The sequence below is a fragment of the Chiloscyllium plagiosum genome, unplaced genomic scaffold, assembly GCF_037043375.1.
Source record: "Chiloscyllium plagiosum isolate Xiang-an unplaced genomic scaffold, Cpla_swu_hap1 HiC_scaffold_2, whole genome shotgun sequence".
NCBI classification, from domain to species: domain Eukaryota; kingdom Metazoa; phylum Chordata; class Chondrichthyes; order Orectolobiformes; family Hemiscylliidae; genus Chiloscyllium; species Chiloscyllium plagiosum.
This window is the reverse complement of record NW_028270140.1, coordinates 145,223,577-145,247,799: the sequence shown is the minus strand read 5'-3', so window position 1 is coordinate 145,247,799 and position 24,223 is coordinate 145,223,577. Positions and strand designations below refer to the sequence as shown.

The following is a 24,223-nucleotide window of genomic DNA, read 5'->3' as shown; positions in this document are numbered from 1 at the left end:
CGTATAATTCCAGTCACGCTGCTAAAGGAAGGATGTTATTAAACTGGAAAGGGTGCAAAAAAGATTGACAAGCCTGTTCCTGGAGGGTTTGAGTTATAAGGAGAGGCTGGACAGGCTGGGGCTGTTTTCCCTGGAGCATAGCAGGCTGAGGGATGGCCTTAAAGAAATTTATAAAATTATGGGGGGCATGGATAGGGTGAAGAGCAAAGGTCTTTTCCCCAGGATAGGAGAGGCCAAAACTAGAGGGCACAGGTTTAAGGTGAGAGGGGAAAGATTTAAAAGGGACCTGAGGGGCACAGAGGGTGATGCAAGCTGCCAGAGGAAGTGGTGGAGGTGAGTACAGTTACAACATTTAAAAGACATTTGGATGGGTATGTGGTTGAGAAAGCTTTAGAGGGATATGGGCCAAATGCAGACAAATGGGACTAGTTTAGTTTGGGAGACCTGGTCAGCATGGACCCGTTAGGCCAACGGTCTGTTTCCATGCTGATCTATGACCTCTGGAGCACATGGCACTTGAACCCAGCCCTCTGGGCCCAGGAGTATGGCCATTTTAATGTGCCGCAAGCAGGCTGGCACTTCCAGTGCAGTACTCAGGGAGTGTCACACTGTCCTAGGTGTCATCTTCTACCTGCAAGTTCACGACAAACTTCACGATGGTGATATTCAGCCAAGGTGTGGGGTCTGCAGAAAACTGTGAGATGCACCAACACTGGCATTGACACAGTGGACTGGATGAGCTGGAACTTCTGATCCCATCATCTTTGACCTGGATGAGGTCCTATATTCCTGCCATCATGCATATAAATCAATTGTGCATTGAGTTTTAGCATCAGTCCATAGTTGAATCTTTGGCATCTGTTGTTATTTTGTTGGAGGCATCAATGAACAGGGGACATAGATTTAAGGTAAGGGGCAGAAGGTTTCAAGGGAGAAATTTATTTTTCACCCAGAGGATGGTGGGAATCTGGAACTCACCGTCTGTAGGAGACCCATGTAACAGTTACGAAGTATTTAGATGTGTACTTGCAATGCCAAGGTATACAAGACTATGGGCCAAGTGCTGGAAAATGGGATTAGGTTTTTTTTTAACCAATATGGAGTCGATCAGCCAAAAGGCTTTATGTTTGCTATAACACCATAATACCATAAGATATAGCAGCATAATGAGGCCATTCGGCCCATTACATTATGAGTGAAATGTAATCACAAAAAAAACATTGTCCTGCTTGACCTTGATCCCCTTACTGGTCAAGAACCTATCTAACCCTGTCTTAAATACACTCAATGACTTGTCCTCCACAGCCCTCTGTGGCAATAAATTCGACAGATTCACCACCCCCTGGCTGTAGAAATTCCTCCTCATCTCAGTTGAAAGGGTCATCCCTTCACTCTGAGGCTGTGTCCTGGAGTCCTAGTCTCTCCTACTAGTGGAAACATCTTCTCCATGTCCACTCTATCTCGGCCTTTCAGTGTTCTGTACATTTCAATCAGATCCCCTTTCATCCTTCTAAAGTCCATTGAGTACAGACTCAGAAACCCCAACAACTCAATGGAGGACTGTGGCTGCGGAAGCTGCTCCTTCTTTGAGGTATTTTAGGTGTTGGAGGTGTATTGTGTTCGAACTTTGGGAAAAAAAGATTAAAACAACGGCACTTTTAAAAGGAGGAAAACAAATTAAAGACAGGGACCACACGGTTAATGAAGGAGAGAGAGAGAAAGAAACCCACACTGCTAACTCACGCAGCAGCGAATCTGCACAGTTACCACCTTTGCTGTTTGAAATCATGTATCACTGAACATCGGAGTGCGTCTGGGAAAATTAACAAACAGCAAAATTCACAGCTGACCTTGGAGGAATCTGTATGGGAGAACTCACTGCACAGGAACATATAAGTGCATAGTTTTTAGCGTGTAACTTGCTGTAGGTCTACAGTAGTGAGTAGAGTGGGTTCTTTATTGAATGATACATTTTATTGAGATCTGTCTCAATTAAATTTTAAAAATATAAACCATAAGTACTAAGTTAGCCTGGAGCACTGTGTTTTTAGAGCAGTAAGATGGTGCTATTTTCTGGGTCAGTGGATTGTGAAGGAGCAAAAATGGCCTTTAGTAGAGTGATATGCTCTTCCTGTCGGATGTGGGAGTTGAGGGAGAGTTTCCATGTTACTGATGATTATGCCTGCAACAAGTGTCTTTGGTTGCAAATCCTATCAGTTCACATGGATTGGTTGAAGCAGCAGTTAGAGGCAAGGAGGAATTTACAAGAGCTAGGAGATTTGATGGATGGCAGTTATAGGAAGGAAGAAAAGCTGCAGATGGAGTCAGGTTAACTCTAGCAAAAGTAGGAGGGGTAGGTTGGTAGTGAAGGAGTCTCCTCCGGCTATCCCCATTTCAAACAAGTATGCTGTTTCAGAAAACGTAGGTGGTGATGGATTCTCAGGGTAATGCAGCACGAGCAGCCAAATTTCTGGTATCGAGGCTGGCTCTAATGTAATGAGGGGTACGTTGGGGTCCAAGCATTCGATTCTGATAGGGGACTCTCTAGTCAGGGGCATAGGCAGACGTCTCTGTGGCCAGCAGCGAAAAAGCAGAATGATGTGTTGCTTCCCTGATGCCAGGATCAAGGATGTCTCAGAGAGGGTGCAGAATGTTCTCACGGGGGAGAGGGGCTAGCAGGAGGTCATTGTACGCATTGGAAACAATAACATAGGAAGGGAAAAGGTTGAGATTCTGAAGAGAGAATATAGAAAGTTAGGCAGGAATTTAAAAAGGAGGTCCTCAAGGGTAGTAATATCTGGATTACTCCAAGTGCTACAAGCTAGTGAGGGTAGGACTGGGAGGATAGAGCAGATCACTGCGTGGGTGAGGAGCTGGTGCAGGAGGGAAGGATTCACATTTTTGGATCATTGGAATCTCTTCTGGAGTAGAAGTGACCTGTGCAAGAAGGATGGGTTGTACCTGAATTGGAAGGGGACTAATATACTGGCAGGGAGATTTGCTAGAGCTGCTCGGGAAGATTTAAACTAGTAAAGTGGGGGGTGGGACCCAGGGAGATAGTGAGGAAAGAGATCAATCTGAGACTGGTACAGTTAAGAACAAAGGCGAGTCAAACAGTCAGGGCAGGCAGGAACAAAGCAGGCAACAAGGTAGGACTGATAAACTGCATTAACTTCAATGCAAGAGGCCAAACAGGGAAGGCAGATGAACCCAGGGCTGGTAAGGAACCTGGGACTAGGATATCATTGCAATTACAGAAATGTGGCTCAGGGATGGGCAGGACTGGCAGCTTAATGTTCCAGGATACAAATGCTACAGGAAGGATAGAAAGGGAGGCAAGAGAGGAGGGGGAGAGGGATAAGGGATAGCATTACAGCTGTGCTGAGGGAGGATATTCCTGGAAATACATCCAGGGAAGTTATTTGGGTAGAACTAAGAAATAAGAAAGGGATGATCACCTTATTGGGATTGTATTATAGACCCCCTAAAATAGTCAGAGGGAAATTGAGAAACAAATTTGGAAGAAGATCTCAGTTATCTGTAAGAATAATAGGGTGGTTATGGTAGGGGATTTTAACTTTCCAAACATAGACTGGGACTGCTGTATTGTTAAGGGTTTAGATGGAGAGGAATTTGTTAAATGCGTACAAGAAAACTTGCTGATTTAGTCTGTGGATGTTCCTACTAGAGAAGGTGAAAACTTGACCTATTCTTGAGAAATAAGGCAGGGCAGGTGACTGAGGTGTCAGAAGGGGAGCACTTTGGGGCCAGCGACCATAATTCTATCAGTTTTAAAATAGTGATGGAAAAGGATAGACCGGATCTAAAAGGTGAAGTTTAAATTGGAGGAAGGCTAATTTTGACAGTGGTAGGCAAGAACTTTAAAAAGCTGATTGGGGGCAGATGTTCACAGGTAAAGGGATGGCTGGAAAATGGCAAGCCTTCAGAAATGACATAATGAGAGGCCAGAGACTGTATATTCCTGTTTGATGAAAGGAAAGTCTGATATGTGTAGGGAATGCTGGATGACCAGAGAAATTGAGGTTTTGGTTAATGAAAAGAAGGAGCATGTATTAGGTACAGACAGGATAGATGAAGTGAATCCTTAGAAGACTATAAAGGCAATCATAGAGTCATAGAGATGTACAGCATGGAAACAGACCCTTCAGTCCAACCCATCCATGCCGACCAGATATCCCAACCCAATCTAGTCCCACCTGCCAGCACCCAGCCCATATCCCTCCAAACCCTTCCTATTCATATACCCATCCAAATGCCTCTTAAATGTTGCAATTGTACCAGCCTCCACCACATCTTCTGGCAGCTCATTCCATACACGTACCACCCTCTGCGTGAAAAAGTTGCCCCTTAGGTCTCTTTTATATCTTTCCCCTCTCACCCTAAACCTATGCCCTCTAGTTCTGGACTCCCCGACCCCAGGGAAAAGATTTTGCCTATTTATCCTATCCATGCCCCTCATAATTTTGTAAACCTCTATAAGGTCACCCCTCAGCCTCCGACGCTCCAGGGAAAACAGCCCCAGCCTGTTCAGCCTCTCCCTGTAGCTCAGATCCTCCAACCCTGGCAACATCCTTGTAAATCTTTTCTGAACCCTTTCAAGTTTCACAACATCTTTCCGATAGGAAGGAGACCAGAATTGCATGCAATATTCCAACAGTGGCCTAACCAATGTCCTGTACAGCCGCAACATGACCTCCCAACACCTGTACTCAATACTCTGACCAATAACTTCACTATCCTATCTACCTGCGACTCCACTTTCAAGGAGCTCTGAACCTGCACTCCAAGGTCTCTTTGTTCAGCAACACTCCCGAGGACCTTACCATTAAGTGTATAAGTCCTGTTAAGATTTGCTTTCCCAAAATGCAGCATCTCGCATCTGAATTAAACTCCATCTGCCACTTCTCAGCCCATTGGCCCATCTGGTCCAGATCCTGTTGTAATCTGAGGTAACCTTCTTCTGTGTCCACTACACCTCCAATTTTGGTCAGAGTATACTTAAGAGGGAAATCAGGAGAGCAAAAGGGGGACCTGAGATAGCTTTTTTACAAATACATTAAGGACAAAAGAGTAACTAGGGAGAGAATAGGGCCTCTCAAAGATCAGCAAGGTGGCCTTTGTGTGAAGCCGCAAGAAATGGGCGAGATACTAAATGAGTATTTTGCATCGATGTTTACTGTCGAGAAGAACATGGAAGATATAGAATGTGGGGAAATAGATGATGACATTTTGAAAAATGTCCACATTACAGAGGAGGAGGTGCTGAATGTCTTAACATGCATAAAGGTGGATAAATCCCCAGGACCTGATCAGGTATGCCCTAGAACACTGTGGGAAACTAGGGAAATGATTGCTGGGCCCCTTGCTGAGATATTTGTATCATCGGTAGTTACAGGTAAGGTCCCGGAAGACTGGGAGTTGGTCACTATTTGAAGAAAGTGGTAAGAATAAACCAGGGAACTATAGAGCAGTAAGCCTGACATCAGTGATGGGCAAGTTGTTGGAGGGAATCCTGAGGGACTGGATTTACATGTATCTGGAAAGGCAAGGGCTGATTAAGGATAGTCAGCATGGCTTTGTGCATGGGAAATCATGTATCACAAACTTGATTTAGTTTTTTGAAGAAGTAACAAAGAGGATTGATGAGGACAGAGCAGTAGATGTGATCTATATGGACTTCAGTAAGGCATTCAACAAGGTTCCTCATGGGAGACTGGTTAGCAAGGTTAGATCTCATGGAATACAGGGAGAACTAACCATTTGGATACAGAACTGGCTCAAAGGTAGAAGACAGAGGGTGGTGGTGGAGGGTTGTTTCTCAGTGGAGTGCCACAAGGATCGGTGCTGGTGCACTGCTTTTGATCGTTTATACTAAAAATTTGGATGTGAGCATAGTAAGTTTGCAGATGACACAAAAATTGGAGGTGCAGTGGACAGCGAGTTACCTCAGAGTACAACTGGTTCTTGATCAGATGGGCCAATGGGCTTTGGAGTAGCAAATGGAGTTTAATTTAGATAAATGTGAGGTGCTGCATTTTGGAAAAGTGAATCAGAGCAGGACTTATACACTTAATGGTAAAGTCTTGAGGAGTGTTGCTGAACAAAGAGATCGTGGAGTGCAGTTTTTAGTTCTTTGAAAGTAGATTCGCAAGTAGATAGGATAGTGAAGTAGGCGTTTGGTATGCATTCACTTATTGGTCAGAGTATTGAGTACAGGAGTTGGGAGGTCATGTTGCAGCTGTACAGGACATTGGTTTGGCCACTTTTGGAATATTGTGTGCAGTTCTGGACTCCTGTCTATCAGAAGGATATTGTGAAACTTGAAAGGGTTCAGAAAAGATTTACAAGGATGTTGCCAGGATTGGAAGATTTGAGCTATAGGGAGACGCTGAACAGGCTGGGGCTGTTTTCCCTGGAGTGTTGGAGGCTGAGGGATGACCTCATAGAAATTTTAAAAATCATGAGGGGCATGGATAGGGTAAATAGACAAGGTATTTTCCCTGGGGTGGGAGAGTCCAGAACTAGTAGGCATAGGTTTAGGGTGAGAGGGGAAAGATGTAAAAGAGACCTAAGCAGCAACTTTTTCATGCAGGGAATGGTGCATGTGTGAAATGAGCTGCCAGAGGATGTGGTGGAGGCTGGTACAATTACAACATTTAAAAGACATTTGGATGGATATATGAATAGGAAGGGTTTGGAGGGATATGGGCCAAGTGCTGGCAATGAGACTAGATTGGGTTGGGCTATCTGGTCGGCATGGCCATATTGGACCAAAGGATCTGTTTCCATGCTGTATATCTCTATGACTCTATGACTGTCTCTGAAATGCCCATCATTTCCAGGGTCATTCTTGTAAACCTCCTCTGGACCCACTCCAAGCCCAGCACCTCCTTCCTTGGGTACAGGGCCTAAAACTGCTCACAGTATTCTAAATACAGTCTGACCAGAGCCTGATACAGCCTCAGCAATACAGCCCAGCTCTTGTATTTGAGCCCTGCTGAAATGAATGCCAGCATTGTATTTGCCTTCCTAATTGTCAACTGAACTTTCATGTTAACCTGAAGAGAATCCTGAACTAAGACTCCCAAGTCCCTTTGGGTTTCAGATTTCCAAAGTCTATTCCCAGTTAGAAAAATAGCCTACTCTTCTATTCTTCCTACCAAAGTGCAAAACCTCACAGTATTCCATCTGTCACTTCTCTGTCCACTCTCCTCGCCTATCCAAGCCTTTCAACTGCCCCCTCAACACTACCTGTCCCTCCACCTCTCTTTGTGTCATCTGCAAACTTAGCAACATTGTCTAGATCATTAATGTAGAGCGAGAATAGTTATGGTCCCAACACTGACTCCTGCAGAACTCTATTAATCGCCAGTTGCCATCCTGAATAAGATCTCTTTACCCTCACTTTCTTCTTTCTGCCAGTCAGCCAACGATGCCACCATGGACTCTTATTCAACAACCTCGTGTGTGGCACCCTGTCAAAGGCCTTCTGGAAATCCAAAAAAACCATGTCTCCTTTGACTAACTTGCTCGTTATCTCCTCAAAGAATTCTAAAATGTAGACCTCCCTTTGCAGTAGACATCTGTGACTCTGTGACTATGACTGTGATAGCAATAATCTGTATTCATCCACAATGCGTAAGGTTTCTAGGTGGAGCTGTGAGCCTTTGACTATTTGATGATCGCATGTACACCAATGTTTTTATTTTCCCTGTGTTTTAGTCATTGAAGTGTCCCACTTTGTATTAGAAGAGATATTCGGTTTTTTTAGAAGATAAACCTAAAATAGGCCAAGTATGCTTATCTGTTGCTTATACACAGAGGAATTACAGAAGATGTGCAACTCAACTTGTCTAATTTATGCGCACTGATGTTTTACATTCTGATGTGGTTTCCAATTGCTAACACGATAAAGTTTCCCCCATACACAACGTCTCTGATTTTTCCAGGTAGCTGCCTACTTTGGGTTAAACAAAATCGCATAGTCTTACTAGATCATAGGGCGACTGTCTCATTACAGACACAGAGAGAGAGACATGATTGGTGGTGGTTTAACCTGAGGCTCACCACACCTCAGATGAGGGAAGAGGTTAAGAAGGAGAGTCCTTCATATTAACTTCAGCCAGTGAGAGAATTGATCTCATGCTGTTGGCATCACCCTGCATTGCTGCCAGCTGTCCAACCAACTGAGCAGATTGACCCTCATTGGAGACAAAAAAATCTGCAGATGCTGGAATCCAAGGAAGACAAGCAGGAGGCTGAAAGAACACAGCAAGCCAGGCAGCATCAGGAGGTGGAGAGGTCAGGACCTGAAGAAAAACCACACCCGAAACATTTACTTCTCCACCTCCTGATGCTGCCTGGCTTGTTGTGTTCTTCCAACCTCCTGCTTGACCCTCATTGGGCTAAAAATGTGCAGGTTAGGTGGATTGGCCATGCTAAATTAACAGTGGTGTCCTGGGATGTGAAGGGTGGGTGGGTTGGTCATGGGAAATGCGGGTTACAGGGATGGGGAGATGGGAGGTGGGTCTGAGTGGGATGCTGTTCAGAAGGTTGCTGCAGACCTGATGGGCCGAATGGCCTCTTTTGCACTGTAGCGTTCCTGCGATTCTAAACAGCGTTGACTGTTTGCCATCAGTCAATTGTAAACAGACCCCTCCTGGCTTCATGATCCAGACCCAATTCCAGGGAAGTTAGCAAACGTGCTCAGGTTCCGAGAACAGGTGGGGATGAGGTGTGGGGAAATAGGCACGGGTTGGAGCTTTACTGTCCAGTGGAGTGCTTCCGCACATTTTCCAAGTTGAAGACATGCCTTAATGGCAATTTTTAAAACAAAACATGGAACAATGCATCATGCAGGTGAAGCAGCCATTGAGGCAAAGACAAATCCCTTTGGAGAGATAAATGGAATTCCTCCAGCATTGGGAATTCCAGGAAGGGATATGTTTCAGTTTAACTCAGGAGGTCCCAGTTGTTATGCCAATATCCACTTTCAGATGCATATTGCAGCCGAGAGTTATAGATAGTGATGGGAGCGGTTCCAAATTTCTTTCCATCATGTGACTGACCACGAATCCTGAATTCACCAGTTTCCAAATCTCCCTCCCCACCGACCCCATCCCAGATCCGACCTTCCAATTCAGCACCGTCCTGTTGACCTGTCCTACCTGATCATCTTCCTTCCCACCTATCCATTCCACATTTCCCACTGACCTGTTGCCCTCTACTGACTTTCACCCACCGATCGTCGTCCACCCTACCTTACCCCAAGCCCCACCCCCTCCCCAGTCCTGATGAAGGGTTTATGCCTGAAACGTCAACTCTCTTGCCTCTCAGATGCTGGGTGACCTGCTGTGTCTTTTCCAGCGCCACACTCTATCAACTCTGCTGTTACGACCTTCCATTGGAGTATGTTGGATGGGTTTATAATTCACTGATTAACTTGTTCGACTACATTGTGACCACTCCTTCCATGAGACCTGAAACTGGAGTATCTGACCCTCTGGGAGTTGGGTGGGTCCATCCTGTGATGAGTTACAGTAAATATACTGCAGTAAGTGGTAATAAAATCCGAAAAACTACCAAATAGACTCCTGTTAGACAAGGGAACGCAAAGTGATTGAGGTTAGATGGGAATGTGGAATTTGGATTCCCAAACACATCTTATTGAATGGTGGGTCAGGAGTGATGGGCCGAATGGGCTATTTCTGCTCCCAGTTTGTGTGTTTAGCGCAGCATCTTGCCCAGCCTGTTGCCAGTTTCCGACATTCTCTGTTTTAGTCTCTGACCTCCGGCATTGACAAAACTATGTTTTTATTCTCTAACTCACTCAGTGTGCATCAGGATTCTGAGGTTTAAGTATGAAATGACTGTTACAGTTCACTGCTGTTAGGGGCTGAAAAATCTTCTTATTTTCCTGATGCTTATAACCACTTTGGTAAAATCCTGCCATGGCAGCTGGTGGGGTTTAAATTCAATTAATTAGTCAGGAATTGGAAGGTAGTTTTGTAATGTGACTAAGATGACTTATCCTTCATCGGGTGGTTGTCACCTGATGAAGAAGCAGCGCGTTGAAAGCTAGTGCTTCCAAATAAACCTATTGGACTATAACCTGGTGTTGTTGTGATTTTTAACTTTATACACCCCAGTCCAACACCGGCATCTCCAAATCAAGATCACTTATGAAATCCATCAGGTTCATCAGTGTCCTTCAACAAATAACAAATGGATGAGTATATTTCAATAGGAAGGGTTTGGAGGTATATGGGCCGGGTGCTGGCAGGTGGGACTAGATTGGGTTGGGATATCTGGTCGGCATGGATGGGTTGGACTGTACATCTCTATGATTCTAAATGAAATCAGCTATCCTTAACCAGTTTGGCATAACTGTGACTCCAGAAGGCAATTGACTCAGAATCTGTGGAGTTCTTCACTACAGATGGCTGGGTCATTATATTCAAGACTAAGATTGATTGATTTTTAATCAGTAAGGGAAGCAAGGGTTATGAGGAAAAGGCAGGAAATTGGAGCTCAGGATTATCAAATGAGCCATGATCTCACTGAATGGCAGAGTGGTTACAATGGGCTGAATGGCCGACATATAAGGAACTATTAATTACCTTCTGAAATGACGGAGCAATGTCGCTCAGTTCAAGGGATGACTGACAAGCTTGTCAGTTTAGTCCACAACTAATGAAAGAATAAATACATATTTGAAAGCTACTCTGCCTTTGTTTTTGTAACAATGAAGGTAGAGGGAGTTCCATTAGCCTTTGAAGTTCAGGTCACCTCAGACTGGATTTCAGTCACATTTTTAAACAGTAGATTATAGTGAATTACAGGCCTGAACGACAGACAGAATCTTAATGCAATAGCCTTGAGGCATTTCTGACAACAGCTCTCAATAGACATTACACAGGCGTGTGTAATCTCCACTGTGATAACACCCGTTAAAATATGTAACATCAGACACTTGAGGTCAGATCCAGTCTGGGCTGAGTCACATTGTTTCAGCTGCATGTGTCAAAGCCAAGTTGAAGATGTGTAATTCAGCTGTCTGCTTTGAGCAATGCTGACTCCGAACTGCAGTGTAACGTCACACAGATTCCCAGCTTGTGGTGCAAATGTGCACTGCTGAGGCCATTGTATTAGTATCAGCCCATTGGCATTCCCGAACAATTGCCATAAAACTGAGTGCCATCAGTTTAAAACATCCTCTTTCAAACCGTGCAATGGTGTGCAGGTGCGGGTGTTGGACTGGGGTGGACAAGGTCAGAAGTCACACGACACCAGGTTGTAGTCCAACAGGTTTATTTGGAATCACACGCTTTTGGGGCGCTGCTCCTTTGTCAGGTTCTGAAATGTGATTCCAAATAAATTTGTTGGACTACAACCTGGTGTTGTGTGACTTCAAACGATGTAATGGCCAATCATGACGTAGACAGCCAAACTTATTCCTAAAAGTGAAAACAGAAATTGCTGGAGAAACTCAGCAGGTCTGGCAGCATATTAAGTCATAGAGATGTACAGCACGGAAACAGATCCTTCCGACTTGTCCATGCTGACCAGATATCCTAATCTAATCTAGTCCCATTAGCCAGCACTTGCCCCAAATCCCTCCAAACCCTTCCAATTCATATACTCGTCCAGATGCCTTTTAAATGTTGTGTTGTACCAGCCTCCACCACTTCCTCTGGCAGCTCATTCCATACATGCACCACCCTCTGTGTGAAAAGGTTGTCCCTTAGGTACCTTTTATATCTTTCCCTGTCACCTTAAACCTATGCCCTCTAGTTCTAGACTCCCCCACCCCAGGGAAAAGCAAATATATGGAAGGAAAGCAGAGTCTGGTAACTCTTTGTCAGATGCTGCCAGAGCTGTGGAGTTTCTCCAGAAGTTCCCGTTTTTTTCAGAGCATCCGCAGTTCTTTGTTTTATTTTAATTTCTTAAAGCGTTGGCCTAACAAGCACATGATGCTGTGTCACTTGAGTATAGCGAGTGCCATTTGGGCTAGGCCTCTGCTCAACATGTAGCCCAGTGCACAGCTCCAGGTCCACTATCAAGCTTGAATCTGTTTACCTTCTTGCATGGGATCCTTACAAAGCGTGTTCCTTATCTCCACATCTCCTCTGGGTGTGGGTGTTTTCCCATGGGAAACTTTCTCATGCTTATGATTTTGTTTTAAATCACCTTTTGTTGCTGAAGGACATGCAGGTTGGATATACATCGACATGTTTTGCAAAGTCAACAATCTGAGCGAGCTAGCAGGTCCAGCAGATGTACTTTGCACCATATTGTGCAGGAAAGGGAGGGTAACAGTGTAGTGACTGTATCACTGGGTGAGCCAATGAGAAACTCTTAGGTTCATATTCATGGCAGTTGATGGAACGTCAATTCAGTTACTCGATCTGGAATTGAAATCTGGTCTCATTAATATGCTGAGCATGATAACTATCATTGATGTTTGTTGCAAAAACCAACTGTTTTAATTTTTGTTTCATTTATGGAATGAGGGCATTTATTGCCCATCCCAGAGGGTAGTTAAGAGTCAATCACATTGCTGTGGGTCTGGAGTCAAATGTAGGCCAGACCAGGTAAGGATGGCAGTTTCCTTCCCTAATGGGGCATTAGAGAACCAGATGGGTTTTTACAACAATAGATTCATGGTCATCATTGGACTCCTAATTCTGTTTTTATTTCAATTGAATTCCAAATTCAACATCTGCCATGGTGGGATTTGAACTTGGGTCCCCAGAACATTCCCTGGGGCTCTGGATTCACAGTTTAGCAATAATACCACATGGCCATTCCCTCCACCTAAAGTGGACTTTAGTGAAGGAAATTTGCCATCCTAACTTGGTTTACAGCAGGGAAACAGGCCCTTCGGCCCAACTAGCCCATGCCACCCAGTTTTCACAAATTAAACTGGGCCCATTTGCTTGTGTTTGGCCTATATCCCTCCATACCTATCACATCCAGGTGCCTGCCTAAATGTTTCTTAAATGACTAAGTTGTACTTGACTCTACGACTACCTCTGGCAGACATCCATCACCTTCTGTGTGAAAAAAACTGCCCTTCCAGACCCTTTTGTATCTCTCCCCTCTCACCTTAAACCCATGCCCTCCAGTTTTAGACTCCCCTAACATGGGAAAAACCTGTTTGCTATCGTGTGACAGCACTGTTGATGGTGCCTATCCATCATGTTACTGATGCTTGAGAGAAGAATGATGCGGTACTAATTATTTGAGTTGGATTTGTCCTGCTTTGTGGCATTTTCCACATCATTGCTGATGGCACAGGGTAGACACACAGTGAATTCTGGAGCAGATGGGTTCAGAATTGTTGCCTCTCTTTAATTTCCTTCATGGGAATCCATCACTGACCAGGTCAGCATTTATTGTCCATCCCTAGTCAGAGGGCAGTTAAGAGAGAACCACATGACCATGGTTCTGAGACCAGACGAGATAAGGTCGGCAGAGTTCCTTCCTTAAGGAGCTGTAGTGAACCAAATAAGATTCTTCCCCAATGCCCTGCTAATTGGTGATGGTCATTATTAAACTCTTCATTCCAGATTTTTTTCTTTAAAACAAAATCCAGAGTTGACTCTCTGCCGTGGTGAGATTTGAACTCAGGCCCACAGACCATTAACTGGGTCCATGGATTATTAGCCTGGTGATAATATCACCAGGTCATGGCTCCCACTTTTCTTAGGCTTCATGGCTCCCCACGTGTTTAGTTGTTGCTTGATATTAAATGGAGTGAATTGAATTGGCCGAAGACCCTTGTTGGGTTGTATTTGGAGTATTGTGTACAGATTTGGTCACCACCCTAGCGGGAGGACGTGGAAGCCTTGGAGAGAGTGCAGAGAAGGTTCACCAGGGTGTTGCCTGGTCTCGAGGGCATTGGCTGTGAAGAAAGGTTAAAAAGACGAGGATTGTGTTCACTGGAAGGACGGCAGCTGAGAGGAGACCTGATGGCGGTCTACACAATGACGAGAGGCATTGATAGGGTGGATAGTCAGAGGCTTTTTCCCAGGGTTGAGCTTTCAATTACAAGGGGACACATGGTCAAGGTGAGAGGGGGAAAGTTTAAGGGAGATGTGCGAGGGAAGTTTTTCACACAGAGAGTGGTAGGAGCCTGGAACGCATTGCCAGAAGATGTGGTGGAAGCAGGCACAATGGTGACATTCAAGAGGCATCTGGATAGTTACATGAATAGAGAGGGAATAAAGGGATACGGACTGAATAAGGGCAGAAGGTTGTTTTTTTAGTTTAGTTAGGGCATGGCGGTCAGCACAGGCTTGGACGGCCGAAGGGCCTGTTCCTGTGCTGTCTTTATTTTTGTTCTTTTGTTTTTTAAGACTGGAATCTCAATTTCTGACTAAAGGTACTTGCAAACGTAGAGCCTTTAAGATTCTTCAAATGGACCAGTGTAATTTTTTTCCCAACAAGAGAGGATAAAAGTGGCTAACATGAAATAAAAACAGAAAGTGAGGGAAAAGCTCAGCGGGTCTGGCTGCATCTGTAGAGACATAAGGAGTTCACGTAGAACATAGAACATTCCAGCGCAGTACAGGCCTTTCGGCCCTCGATGTTGTGCCTACCTGTGGAACCAACCTGAAGCCCATCTAACCTACACTATTCCATTCTCGGTCATATGCCTATCCAGTGACCTATAAATACCTATAAAGTTGGCGAGTCTACTACTGTTGCAGGCAATGCAATCCACACCCCTACCCTCTGAGTAAAGACATCCGCCCTAAATCTATCGCCCCTCGATTTGAAGCCATGCCCCCTCGTGCTCACCACACCATCCTCGGAAAAAGGCTGTCACTGACCACCCAATCCAACCCTCTGATTATTTTCTATGCCTCAATTAAGTCACCTCTCAACCTTCTTCTCTCTAACAAAAACTGCCTCAAGTCCATCAACCTTTCCTCGAAATTCCTTCCCTCCATACCAGGCAACATCCTAGTAAATCTTCTCTGAATCCTTTCCAAAGCTTTCACATCCTTCCTATAATGCGGTGACCAGAACTGCACGCAATACTCCAAGTGCGGCTGCACCAGAGTTTTGTAAGCTACAGCATGAGCTCATGGTTCCAGAACTCGATCCCTCTACCAATAAAAGCTAACATACTGTATGCCTTCTTAACAGCCCTATCAACCTGGGTGGCAACTTTGAGGGATCTGTGTACCTGGACACCGAGATCTCTCTGCTCATCTACACTACCAAGAATCTTACCATTAGCCCAGTACTCTGCATTCCTGTTACTCCTTCCAAAGGGTATCACGTCACACCTTTCCGCATTAAACTCCATTTGCCACCTCTCAGCCCAGCTCTGCAGCTTCTCTATGTCCCTCTGTAACCTACAACATCCTTCGGCAAAATCCACAACTGTACCGACCTTAGTGTCATCCGCAAATTTACTAACCCATCCTTCTACACCCTCATCCAGGTCATTTATAAAAATGATAAACAGCAGTGGACCTAAAACAGATCCTTGCGGTACACCACTGAACTCCAGGATGAACATTTCCCATCACCACCACCCCCTGTCTTCTTTCAGCTAGCCAATTTCTGATCCAAACTGCTAAATCACCCTCAATCCTATGCCTCCATATTTTGTGCAATAGCCTACCATGGGGAACCTTATCAAACACCTTACTGAAATCCATAGACACCACATCAACCGCTTTACCCACATCCACATCTTCATATCTGAGGAACGATCACACCAGACTAGAAACATTTACTTTGTTTCTCTCATCATAGATGCTGTCAAACCTGCTGAGTTTCTCCAGCATTCTCTGTTTGTTCAGGATTTCCAGCATCCGCAGTATTTTGCTGTTATTAGGGGCTAAATAGGGCCTCATCAAAATCACGGTACCTCTGGCAGTGCAGCACTCCCTTGGTACAGCAATGGCAGAATCCCCTCCAATTTTTATTTGTGTGCATTGTTCAAGTCTCTGGTCTGCAAACACAACCTCAAAAACTCAAGAGATGTGAGTTCCACCAGCCAGGTTCAGACTGACACCTGGCTTGCAGAGTGCTCAGGAATGTGATGGTCTAGCAGCAAGACCAACCTAGCATCTGTTTCGCAACAAGCTACACCAAAGGTGCCTGAGGTGAAGACTGACGAGGTTTTGCACTTGTGTGTTCTTACAGGTCAGTGGCCTGCCCACCCCAGACCTCATCTGGCAACTGAATGGGAAGCAGATCCGATCAGACAGCAGCCACAAGATGCTCGTCCGTGAGAATGGAGTTCACTCCCTGGTCATTGAGCCTGCTACTGCTAGGGATGCTGGGATGTATACATGCATTGCCACAAACCGAGCTGGACAGAACTCTTTCAGTCTCGAGCTAATTGTCGCAGGTATAACATTAGCTTCTCTCCTTTCCAACCCTCCCCAGTAGAATTCCTACAGTGTGGAAGCAGGCCATTCAGCCCATCGAGTCTTCACCAACCCTCCAAAGATCATCCCAACCAGACCTACCCCCTTACCCTGTAACCCTGTATTTCCCATGGCCAATCCACCCTGACCTGCACATCTTTGGACTGTGGGAGGAAACCCCACACAGGCACGGGGAGAATGTGAAAACTCCACACAGGCAGTCATCCGAGGCTAGAATTGAAATCAAGTCCCTGGTGCTGTGAGGCAGCAGTGCTGACCACTGAGCCACCATGCAATGAGAGAAATGAGAGTTCCTCTACTATTTCAGAGTGCAGACTAATGTTGTACCCAACATTGAAGTATGACAGTCTGTGACGTGACCAGGTTAGAGGCTGTGAGGCACAGTGCCAACTGGAACATAGCTTTCCACGGCAGGACTAGTTTCCAACAGGGCTGACAATCCAAGCGTATGGATTGGATGTTATGTGCTCATGCTAGGTGTGTTTTTGGTCTATGTGTAGGAGCGATGTTGGGGAGTAGAAGGGAAATACAGTCAATGTCCAGCTCACTCCATTCCCCCAGCTCATTCCCACGAGGATGGGGTGCTGCTGAAATCATCAAACTGTCGACCCCTATAAATCAATAATTATAGGATCATTCATGCCTGTGAGAAGCCCATCACCCATTTGGGTCTTGGCTGAGAGCTGTGTTGGCGTTGGTTAGCTCAGTTGGCCATACAGTTGGTTTGCAATGCCAACAGCACAGATTGATCCAACGTCGATATTTCACCTCTGGATGTTCACCATCTGAGTGCCTTCCTTTGAGAGAGGAAATACTCACTGTTTTTGTCTGGCAGTCCTAACCTAACTGTTGGGATCTCTACCTCCAGCTGGGAATGAGGCATTGATTCATGTTCTTTCTCAAGGTGATTGGAAAATGGGCAGTAACTTGGAATGTAGTTTGATACAGTAAAGTAGGAGTCCTTTGTCTCTGGTTTGCTCTTCCCCCACAGCTAAAGAGATGGTCAGAGCCCCAGCGTTCATCGAGAAGCTGCAGAACACTGGGGTGGCCGAGGGCTATCCGATACGGTTAGAATGTCGCGTCTCGGGTGTGCCATATCCGCAGATCTTCTGGAAGAAGGACAACGAGTCCCTCACCCAGAACACAGAGAGAGTAAGGTGAGTGAGTTTGTGATTCCTACAGAACGGCAAATTGACTGTTCTGATGTTTGTGTGCCTTTAAGGGGGTATATAGATTCAAGCATTATAGGAGAGGACCTTCAGCCCATTGAGTCAGCACCAACCTCACTTCCCAGCACATACTCGTCATCCGTGTACACGAGGGTTTCGTTTCTGAGAAACTCCACACACGTGATGAAATTTGTCAGTGCGGAGCTCATTACAAATATGTTAAACATCATGGATACGGGAGTTCAGCCCATAGATGTTGTTTTCTGTTGTTATTTATTTTTGGCAAGGATAGGTACAATCGTGATTTTGCGGATACGGAGGATTTACTGCACATTAAACTGCTGGAATCAAACCCCCACCCGAGGAAAAAGATCCTGATTATTCTCCTGATCCATGCCCCTTATGATTTTATAAACCTCCATAAGGTCACCCCCCAACCTCCTACCCTCCAGTGTAGTCCCAGCCTACCCAGCCTCTCCTTATAACTCAAACCTTTCATTCCTGGCAACGTCCTGGTAAATCTATTCTGAACCATCTCCACCTTAATAATATCCTTCCTACAACAGGGCGACCGGATCTAGACACAGTACTCCAGAAGAGACCTCACTAATGTCCTGAACAACCTCAAGATAACGTTCCAACTCCTCATGGTCTGAGCAATGAAGGCAAACGCGCTAAACGCTTTCTCAATCACCCTGTCACGGAGCCAGAGTACTCTAAACTAATACACACCCTTTTAGTTAACTTATAAAACTGAATCGAATTATAATCCGCAGGAGGTAATTTATTTTCTGGGTGATGAATCAATGCGCTTTTTTTGATCCTACCAGAGATGACAGTTCAAAGACTTGTGATGCTTTGTGGTGAATCTGCAGCTCCTCGTGTTAAGTAGCGATTAATCCATACACCAGAGAACAATGGTTCCTTCTTTTGCACTGACAAAAGACAGTTTTGTTTTAACTTTAAAAATTCCCTGCCTATTACCAGATAAATTGAATGGCTAGGTTCATGTCTTCTGTAAACAATCAAATTCCACCGATTCCAACTCCCTGCTCAACTGTAACCCTTGACTACAGTAGCCCTTCATCAGATGAGAAGAGAATAAGTTTATTTAAACCCTTCAATTTTGAAGCTGTAGCCATTGAAAGATAAAAATGATAGCCAAGGCTTCTCTTTTAGAAAAGGAACATTGGTGCGAATAACATTTCTGTTACTAAAACACACCCATTTTCTTACTTTGCATTGTACGTCCCGATGCACGTGTAGTCATTATCAACTGTAACTTTCAACATGGTATCTTCCTCACTATCCACTACACCCCCAATGTTCACATCCTCTCACTAACTATATCTCCTATGTTCACATCCAAATCATGTATATAAATGACACAAAAAAACAGTGGACCCTGCACAACGCTGGTCACAGGCTTCCATTCTGAAAGGCAACCGCCCACCATCACCCTCTGTCTCCTACCATCAAGCCAATTTTGTATCCAAATGGTTAGCTCTCCCCTGGATTCCATTTGATCTAACCTCGCTAACCAGTCTAACTTGTCGAATGCCTTCTTAAACTGCATTGCCAAGTTCTAGATTCCCACTCCCCACCACATTCCCTCCACCACCATAAGGAGAAACATGCTGCTGGTATTCATCCCATCCGGTCCTCCCAGGATCTTATTTACTTCAATGAGAATTGTAAACTATAGCATTCTAACAGGACTAGACAAGAAGGATGTTACCATTGAGTGGGGAGTCAAGAACCAGGGGTCACAGTCATAGAACATAGAACATTCCAGCGCAGTACAGGCCCTTTGGCCCTTGATGTTGCGCCGACCTGTCATACTAATCTGAAGCCCATCCCACCTACACTATTCCATGTACGTCCAAATGCTTGTCAAAGAATACAGGGTAGTACACTGAGGACTGAGATAAGGAGAAATGTCTTCACCCAGAGAGTGGGGAGTCTGTGGAATTCTCTGCCATGGAAAGTAGTTGAGGCCAAAACATTGAATATTTTCAGGAAGGAATTAGATACAGTACGAAAGGGGTCAATGGGTGTGGGGAGAAATTGGAAATTGGATGATCAGCCAAGATCATGTTGAATTGGCAGAACAGGCTTGAAATTCCCTGTAAAGCTACAGTACTGTTACCTTCCATGCCATTTGCAATAAACATCAATATTCTCCTTATTTATTATTCACTCCCTCAATGCTGACCCTATAATCAACTTATAATCCGCAGGAGGTAATTTATTTTCCGGGTGATGGATCAATGTGCTTTTTTGATCCTTCCAGAGATGACAGTTCAAAGACTCGAGATGCTTTGTGGTGAATCTGCAGCTCCTCGTGTTAAGTAGCGATGAATCCATCCACCAGAGAACAGTGTGTGGCAGATGGAGCTTCAGCTTAATGTCTGATCTGAAAGATGGCACCTTCAGACAGTGTAGCACTTCCTCAGTGTGACATTAAGATTTGTTGGTCTCTTCTAGGGATTTATAAGTTTGAATGGGGTTACCCCATTGGACTGAAACCTGCATTCTCCACTGAATTAGAATTTTGACAACAATTAAGAGCTCTCATGTCCTTATTAACCTTCTAATCATGAGCCAGATTTCTGTTCTCAGTGTTAAAAAGTGGAGATAGAGGCACTGTAAATGGCAAAAATAAGATTGTGATGTGGAGGTGTCCATGTGGGACTGCCAGTACAGCGGATACATAGGACAAAGAATTTATAAGTAAAAGATCAAAGTGTCATACAACTGATGCGGTGTATTAGACAAATCTTGATTGCTAGATTAGAGTGGTGCTGGAAAAGCACAGCAGGCCAGGCAGCATCCGAGGAGCAGGAAAATCGACGTTTCGGGTAAAAGAAATCTTGATGGCTGTTGAGTCTTTAATCACTTAGAATGGAACTGTGGGTTTTGATTGATTAATATGTAAATTCCAGAATTTCTTTCAAGTCACAGCCCTGAGAAGGTTTTATCAGTATATAAAAAAGGGTGACATCTCAGCTCAGACAATGCATTAAAGATGTGAAGTTAAAGTCTGTCTGTATCCCAATCTGGAGTCAGACTGGTTTTATTTCCAAAGTAGGAATTTATAAAATGTCACGTTGGAAGAAAATGCTGTCAGTGCCGGCTGAAGAAGGGCAATTGGAAGCTTTATAGGTGCATAACAACAAGTCTTAAGATCATCAATAAGCCATTCAGCCCATCAAGTCCACTTCACTTTCAATGAGATCATGACTGATCTGATAATCCTAAACACCACTTGCCTAGATTACCCCCATACACCTTAATGATTCCCTTAATGATTGGAAACCTGCCCGCAGGCATTGCCAAGTTGTCCAAATGGGCTGTTTCTGTGCTTTCAGTTTGATGTAAAGTTGAGTGATTCCTCGCTGAAGTTCCATTGTGTCTGAGTGACCTGAATCTGCCTTTCATTCCTCAGCATGCACCATGATAACAAAGGTTACATCTGCCTGCTCATTCAACCAACCACGAAGGAGGATGCTGCATGGTACACTGTATCAGCTAAAAACGAAGCCGGAATAATATCCTGTACAGCCAAGCTGGATATTTACTGTGAGTCAAACTCTTCCTGTTGAATTCTCATTCATTTTCTCCCTCACTCCTTTATGGGATACGGGCATCACTGGAAGGGTCAGCATTTGCTGCTCATCTCGGATTGCCTTTCACCTGAGGGGTTTGATCAGATACGTCAGAGGGTACTGAAGATTTAAGCATATCACAGTGTCTCTGGAAGGTCAGATCAGGACAGCAGATTTCCTTCCTTGAAGGGATTAATGAAACAAATATTTAACAACCACTGCTGGCAGCTTCCTCGTCACCATGACTGAAGCTAATGTTACATTTCACACTTAGTAACAGAGTTTAAACTCTAACCAGTTGCCATCTTGGACTTTGAACCCATGAGTATTAGCCTGGGTCTGTACAATTACCAGGCAAAAGTGAGGACTGCAAATGCCTGAGATTAGAGTCGAGAGTGTGATGCTGGAAAAGCACAGCAGGTCAGGCAGCATTTGAAGGGGCAGGAGAATCAAAGTTTTGAAATGTCAATTTTCCTGCTCCTCAATGCTGCCTGACTTGCTGTGCTTTTCCAGCACCACACTCTTGACTGTACAATTATCAGCCCACAGTTATTACAGCTACATCATCATATGCCCCCTGAAAGCATATTCTTTCCACTTATTTGAGGAGAAAACAAGAAAAAAGGAACTTGCATTTTTAGGAGAGACCGAGCCTCAGTTAACATCTCATTTGAAAGACTGCACCTCCAATACTGCAGCACAGCATCTGAACTGCTTTGGAGCAATGACATTGATTCTGTGCTCCACATTCTGAATGCATGAGCTTCTGGATTTGTATAGCACCTGTTAAATCCTCAGGCTGTCTCAAAGCACTGCTACACCCAATGAGGTACAAAGGTGTAGAAAGACGATTACTAGAGAGACCTGATTGGAAAGCCTAGAAGTGAGTTTAACATGAGAGCAACGAAACTGGCAGATTGTTCTGTTGCTTAGCATCTATCCCAATGTCCGAACATGCCTTACAGATGTTAAATCTGTTTGATGTGTGGTGACAGTTATGGATGCGATGTCTTGACTGTGGTGGTCCAGAAATGACTGTCAAGCCTTTGTCAAAAGCACAAAGTTTCCTCTCAGCTTAATAATGCATTGTAATTTAGAGGGAAGGCTGGTGTTGGTGTAGAGATAATGTTCCAGAGCTAGATACCCAGCAGCCCCCCTGGGCTAACGTCCTGAGGACATAACCTCAGATCCCACCAGCACCACCACAGCAGCTGCTGGGATTTAAGGTCAGTTAAATAATCAAGCATTGAAAGCTAAATAGTGACCATAAAACTATCTTCAATTGTTGTTTAAAAATACCCATCTAGTTCACCAGGAAGGAAATCTGCTGCCCTTGTGGGTAGCACGGTGGCTCAGTGGTTAGCATTGCAGCCTCACAGCACCAGGGTCCCAGGTTCAATTCCAGCCTTAGTCTGTGTGGAGTTTGCATATTCTCCCCGTGTCTGTGTGAGTTTCCTCCAGGTGCTCCGGTTTCCTCCCACAGTCACAAAGATGTGCAGGTCAGGTGAATTGGCTATGCTAAACTGCCCATAGTGGTAGGTGCATTAGTCAGAGGGAGATGGGTCTGGTTGGGTTACTCTTCAGAGGGTCGGTGTGGACATGTTGGGCCAAAGGGCCTGTTTCCACACTGTAGGGAATCTAATCTAATCTTACCTGGCCTCGCCTTCCTGTGACTGCAGAGCCACAGCAACGCAGTTGACTCTGAAATACCTCAAGGACTTCTCAGGTAATTCGTGTCCAATGAAAGATCAAAGGTTAAATACTATCCCAACCAATGATGTGAGCTCACTCTTGTACAATATGGACAGTCTGCTCAGGCTTTGGACCAGGTAGCTCTGTTGATTGTTTGGCTGGTTTGCAATGCAGAGAGGTGCAGGTACAGATGCTGTGCCAATAGAGGTCTCTATAATGAGAGATCAGCCTCTAGAAATACAGCAACTTGTGCGAAGCAAAGTTTTGCATTTATAGAGCTCCTCTCATGACCTCTGGGAGTCCCAGAGAGCTCTGCAGAAGGCGGGGAGACTTTTTTTTTTGGATATTTTCTGATGTCCTTCTTTTCCTGTTTTCTAACCTGCAGCCCCTCAGTGGCACCAAACCCCCAGCTCCAAACCAAAGAAGGTGCGGCCTTCCGCCAGTCGCTACGCTGCACTTACCGACCAAGGACTCGACATCAAGTCGGCATTCCTGCCTGAGGCGAACCCCATCCATCTTGGCCCCCAGTCTGACCTGGTGGAGAGCGACGACCTGTAGCTAAACCCTCGGTGGGAGAGAGAGCAATGCGGAGGTTTCAGGGTTTCAGGCAGATGGGGGAGAAAACTGCCTCACGTCAGGAGCAAGTACATCCAGACCATCAGGCCACCAAGTCCATACACACTGAAAGCTTATCCAAACATATATATATAATATATATATATATATATATATTATACACATACTTTTTTTAATGTGCAACAATACAAGAACCTTAAGCATGAGATAAGATGAAGAGATTTTGAAATACAAACGGGGAGAAGGCATTGGTAGTCAAGCGAGCATTGGATAGAATTGGATTTGACACATGCACATATTCTGATATCCATGTGCCACCTTGCATGGCCGGATTATAAAGTAGGTATTCTGCTACACAATGGCTACCATTTATTATAAACCATTATATACACATTGTTAAAGAATATATATTCTGGAAAATCAGCATCACCTAAGTGCCTGAGCTAAAACTGTATGATTCAGGTTGCCTTCAGACTTGAGCATGATGTATTCTGTTTGTGATAATGTTCTGTGGGAAGGGGGAGGAGGGGATTTGGGGCAGGGGGGGGGAGGGTGGGGAAAAGTGTTGGGTTTTTTTTCTTTGGAAATGGGTTGCAGTAAGGGACAAGATGTGTGGTCATGTGTGCCTCTGAAGGCTGCATTGCTTTCTGGGAGTCCTGATTGACATCAAACTGTCTCTCAAGACACAGGGGGGCTGTCCTGTCAACACATATGGTGAAAGAACGCATTGAGGCAGTTAGTG

General features: G+C 44.7%; 1 protein-coding gene across 6 annotated transcripts in view; it reads left to right on the top strand.

Moving 5' to 3' along the window:
- The window catches only part of palld (palladin, cytoskeletal associated protein), a 570,384-nt gene extending 546,387 nt beyond the window's left edge, over nucleotides 1–23,997 (top strand). For all 6 annotated transcript variants that reach the window (XM_087974116.1, XM_087974108.1, XM_087974125.1 and 3 more), the window contains 4 exons: nucleotides 16,189–16,396; nucleotides 17,428–17,593; nucleotides 21,054–21,187; nucleotides 23,291–23,997. In XM_087974116.1, the coding sequence (XP_087830242.1) occupies nucleotides 16,189–16,396; nucleotides 17,428–17,593; nucleotides 21,054–21,187; nucleotides 23,291–23,463 (681 nt within the window). In that variant the 3' untranslated portion in view covers nucleotides 23,464–23,997. The remainder of the gene's footprint in view (nucleotides 1–16,188; nucleotides 16,397–17,427; nucleotides 17,594–21,053; nucleotides 21,188–23,290) is intronic.
- The last annotated feature ends 226 nt before the right edge of the window (nucleotides 23,998–24,223 follow it).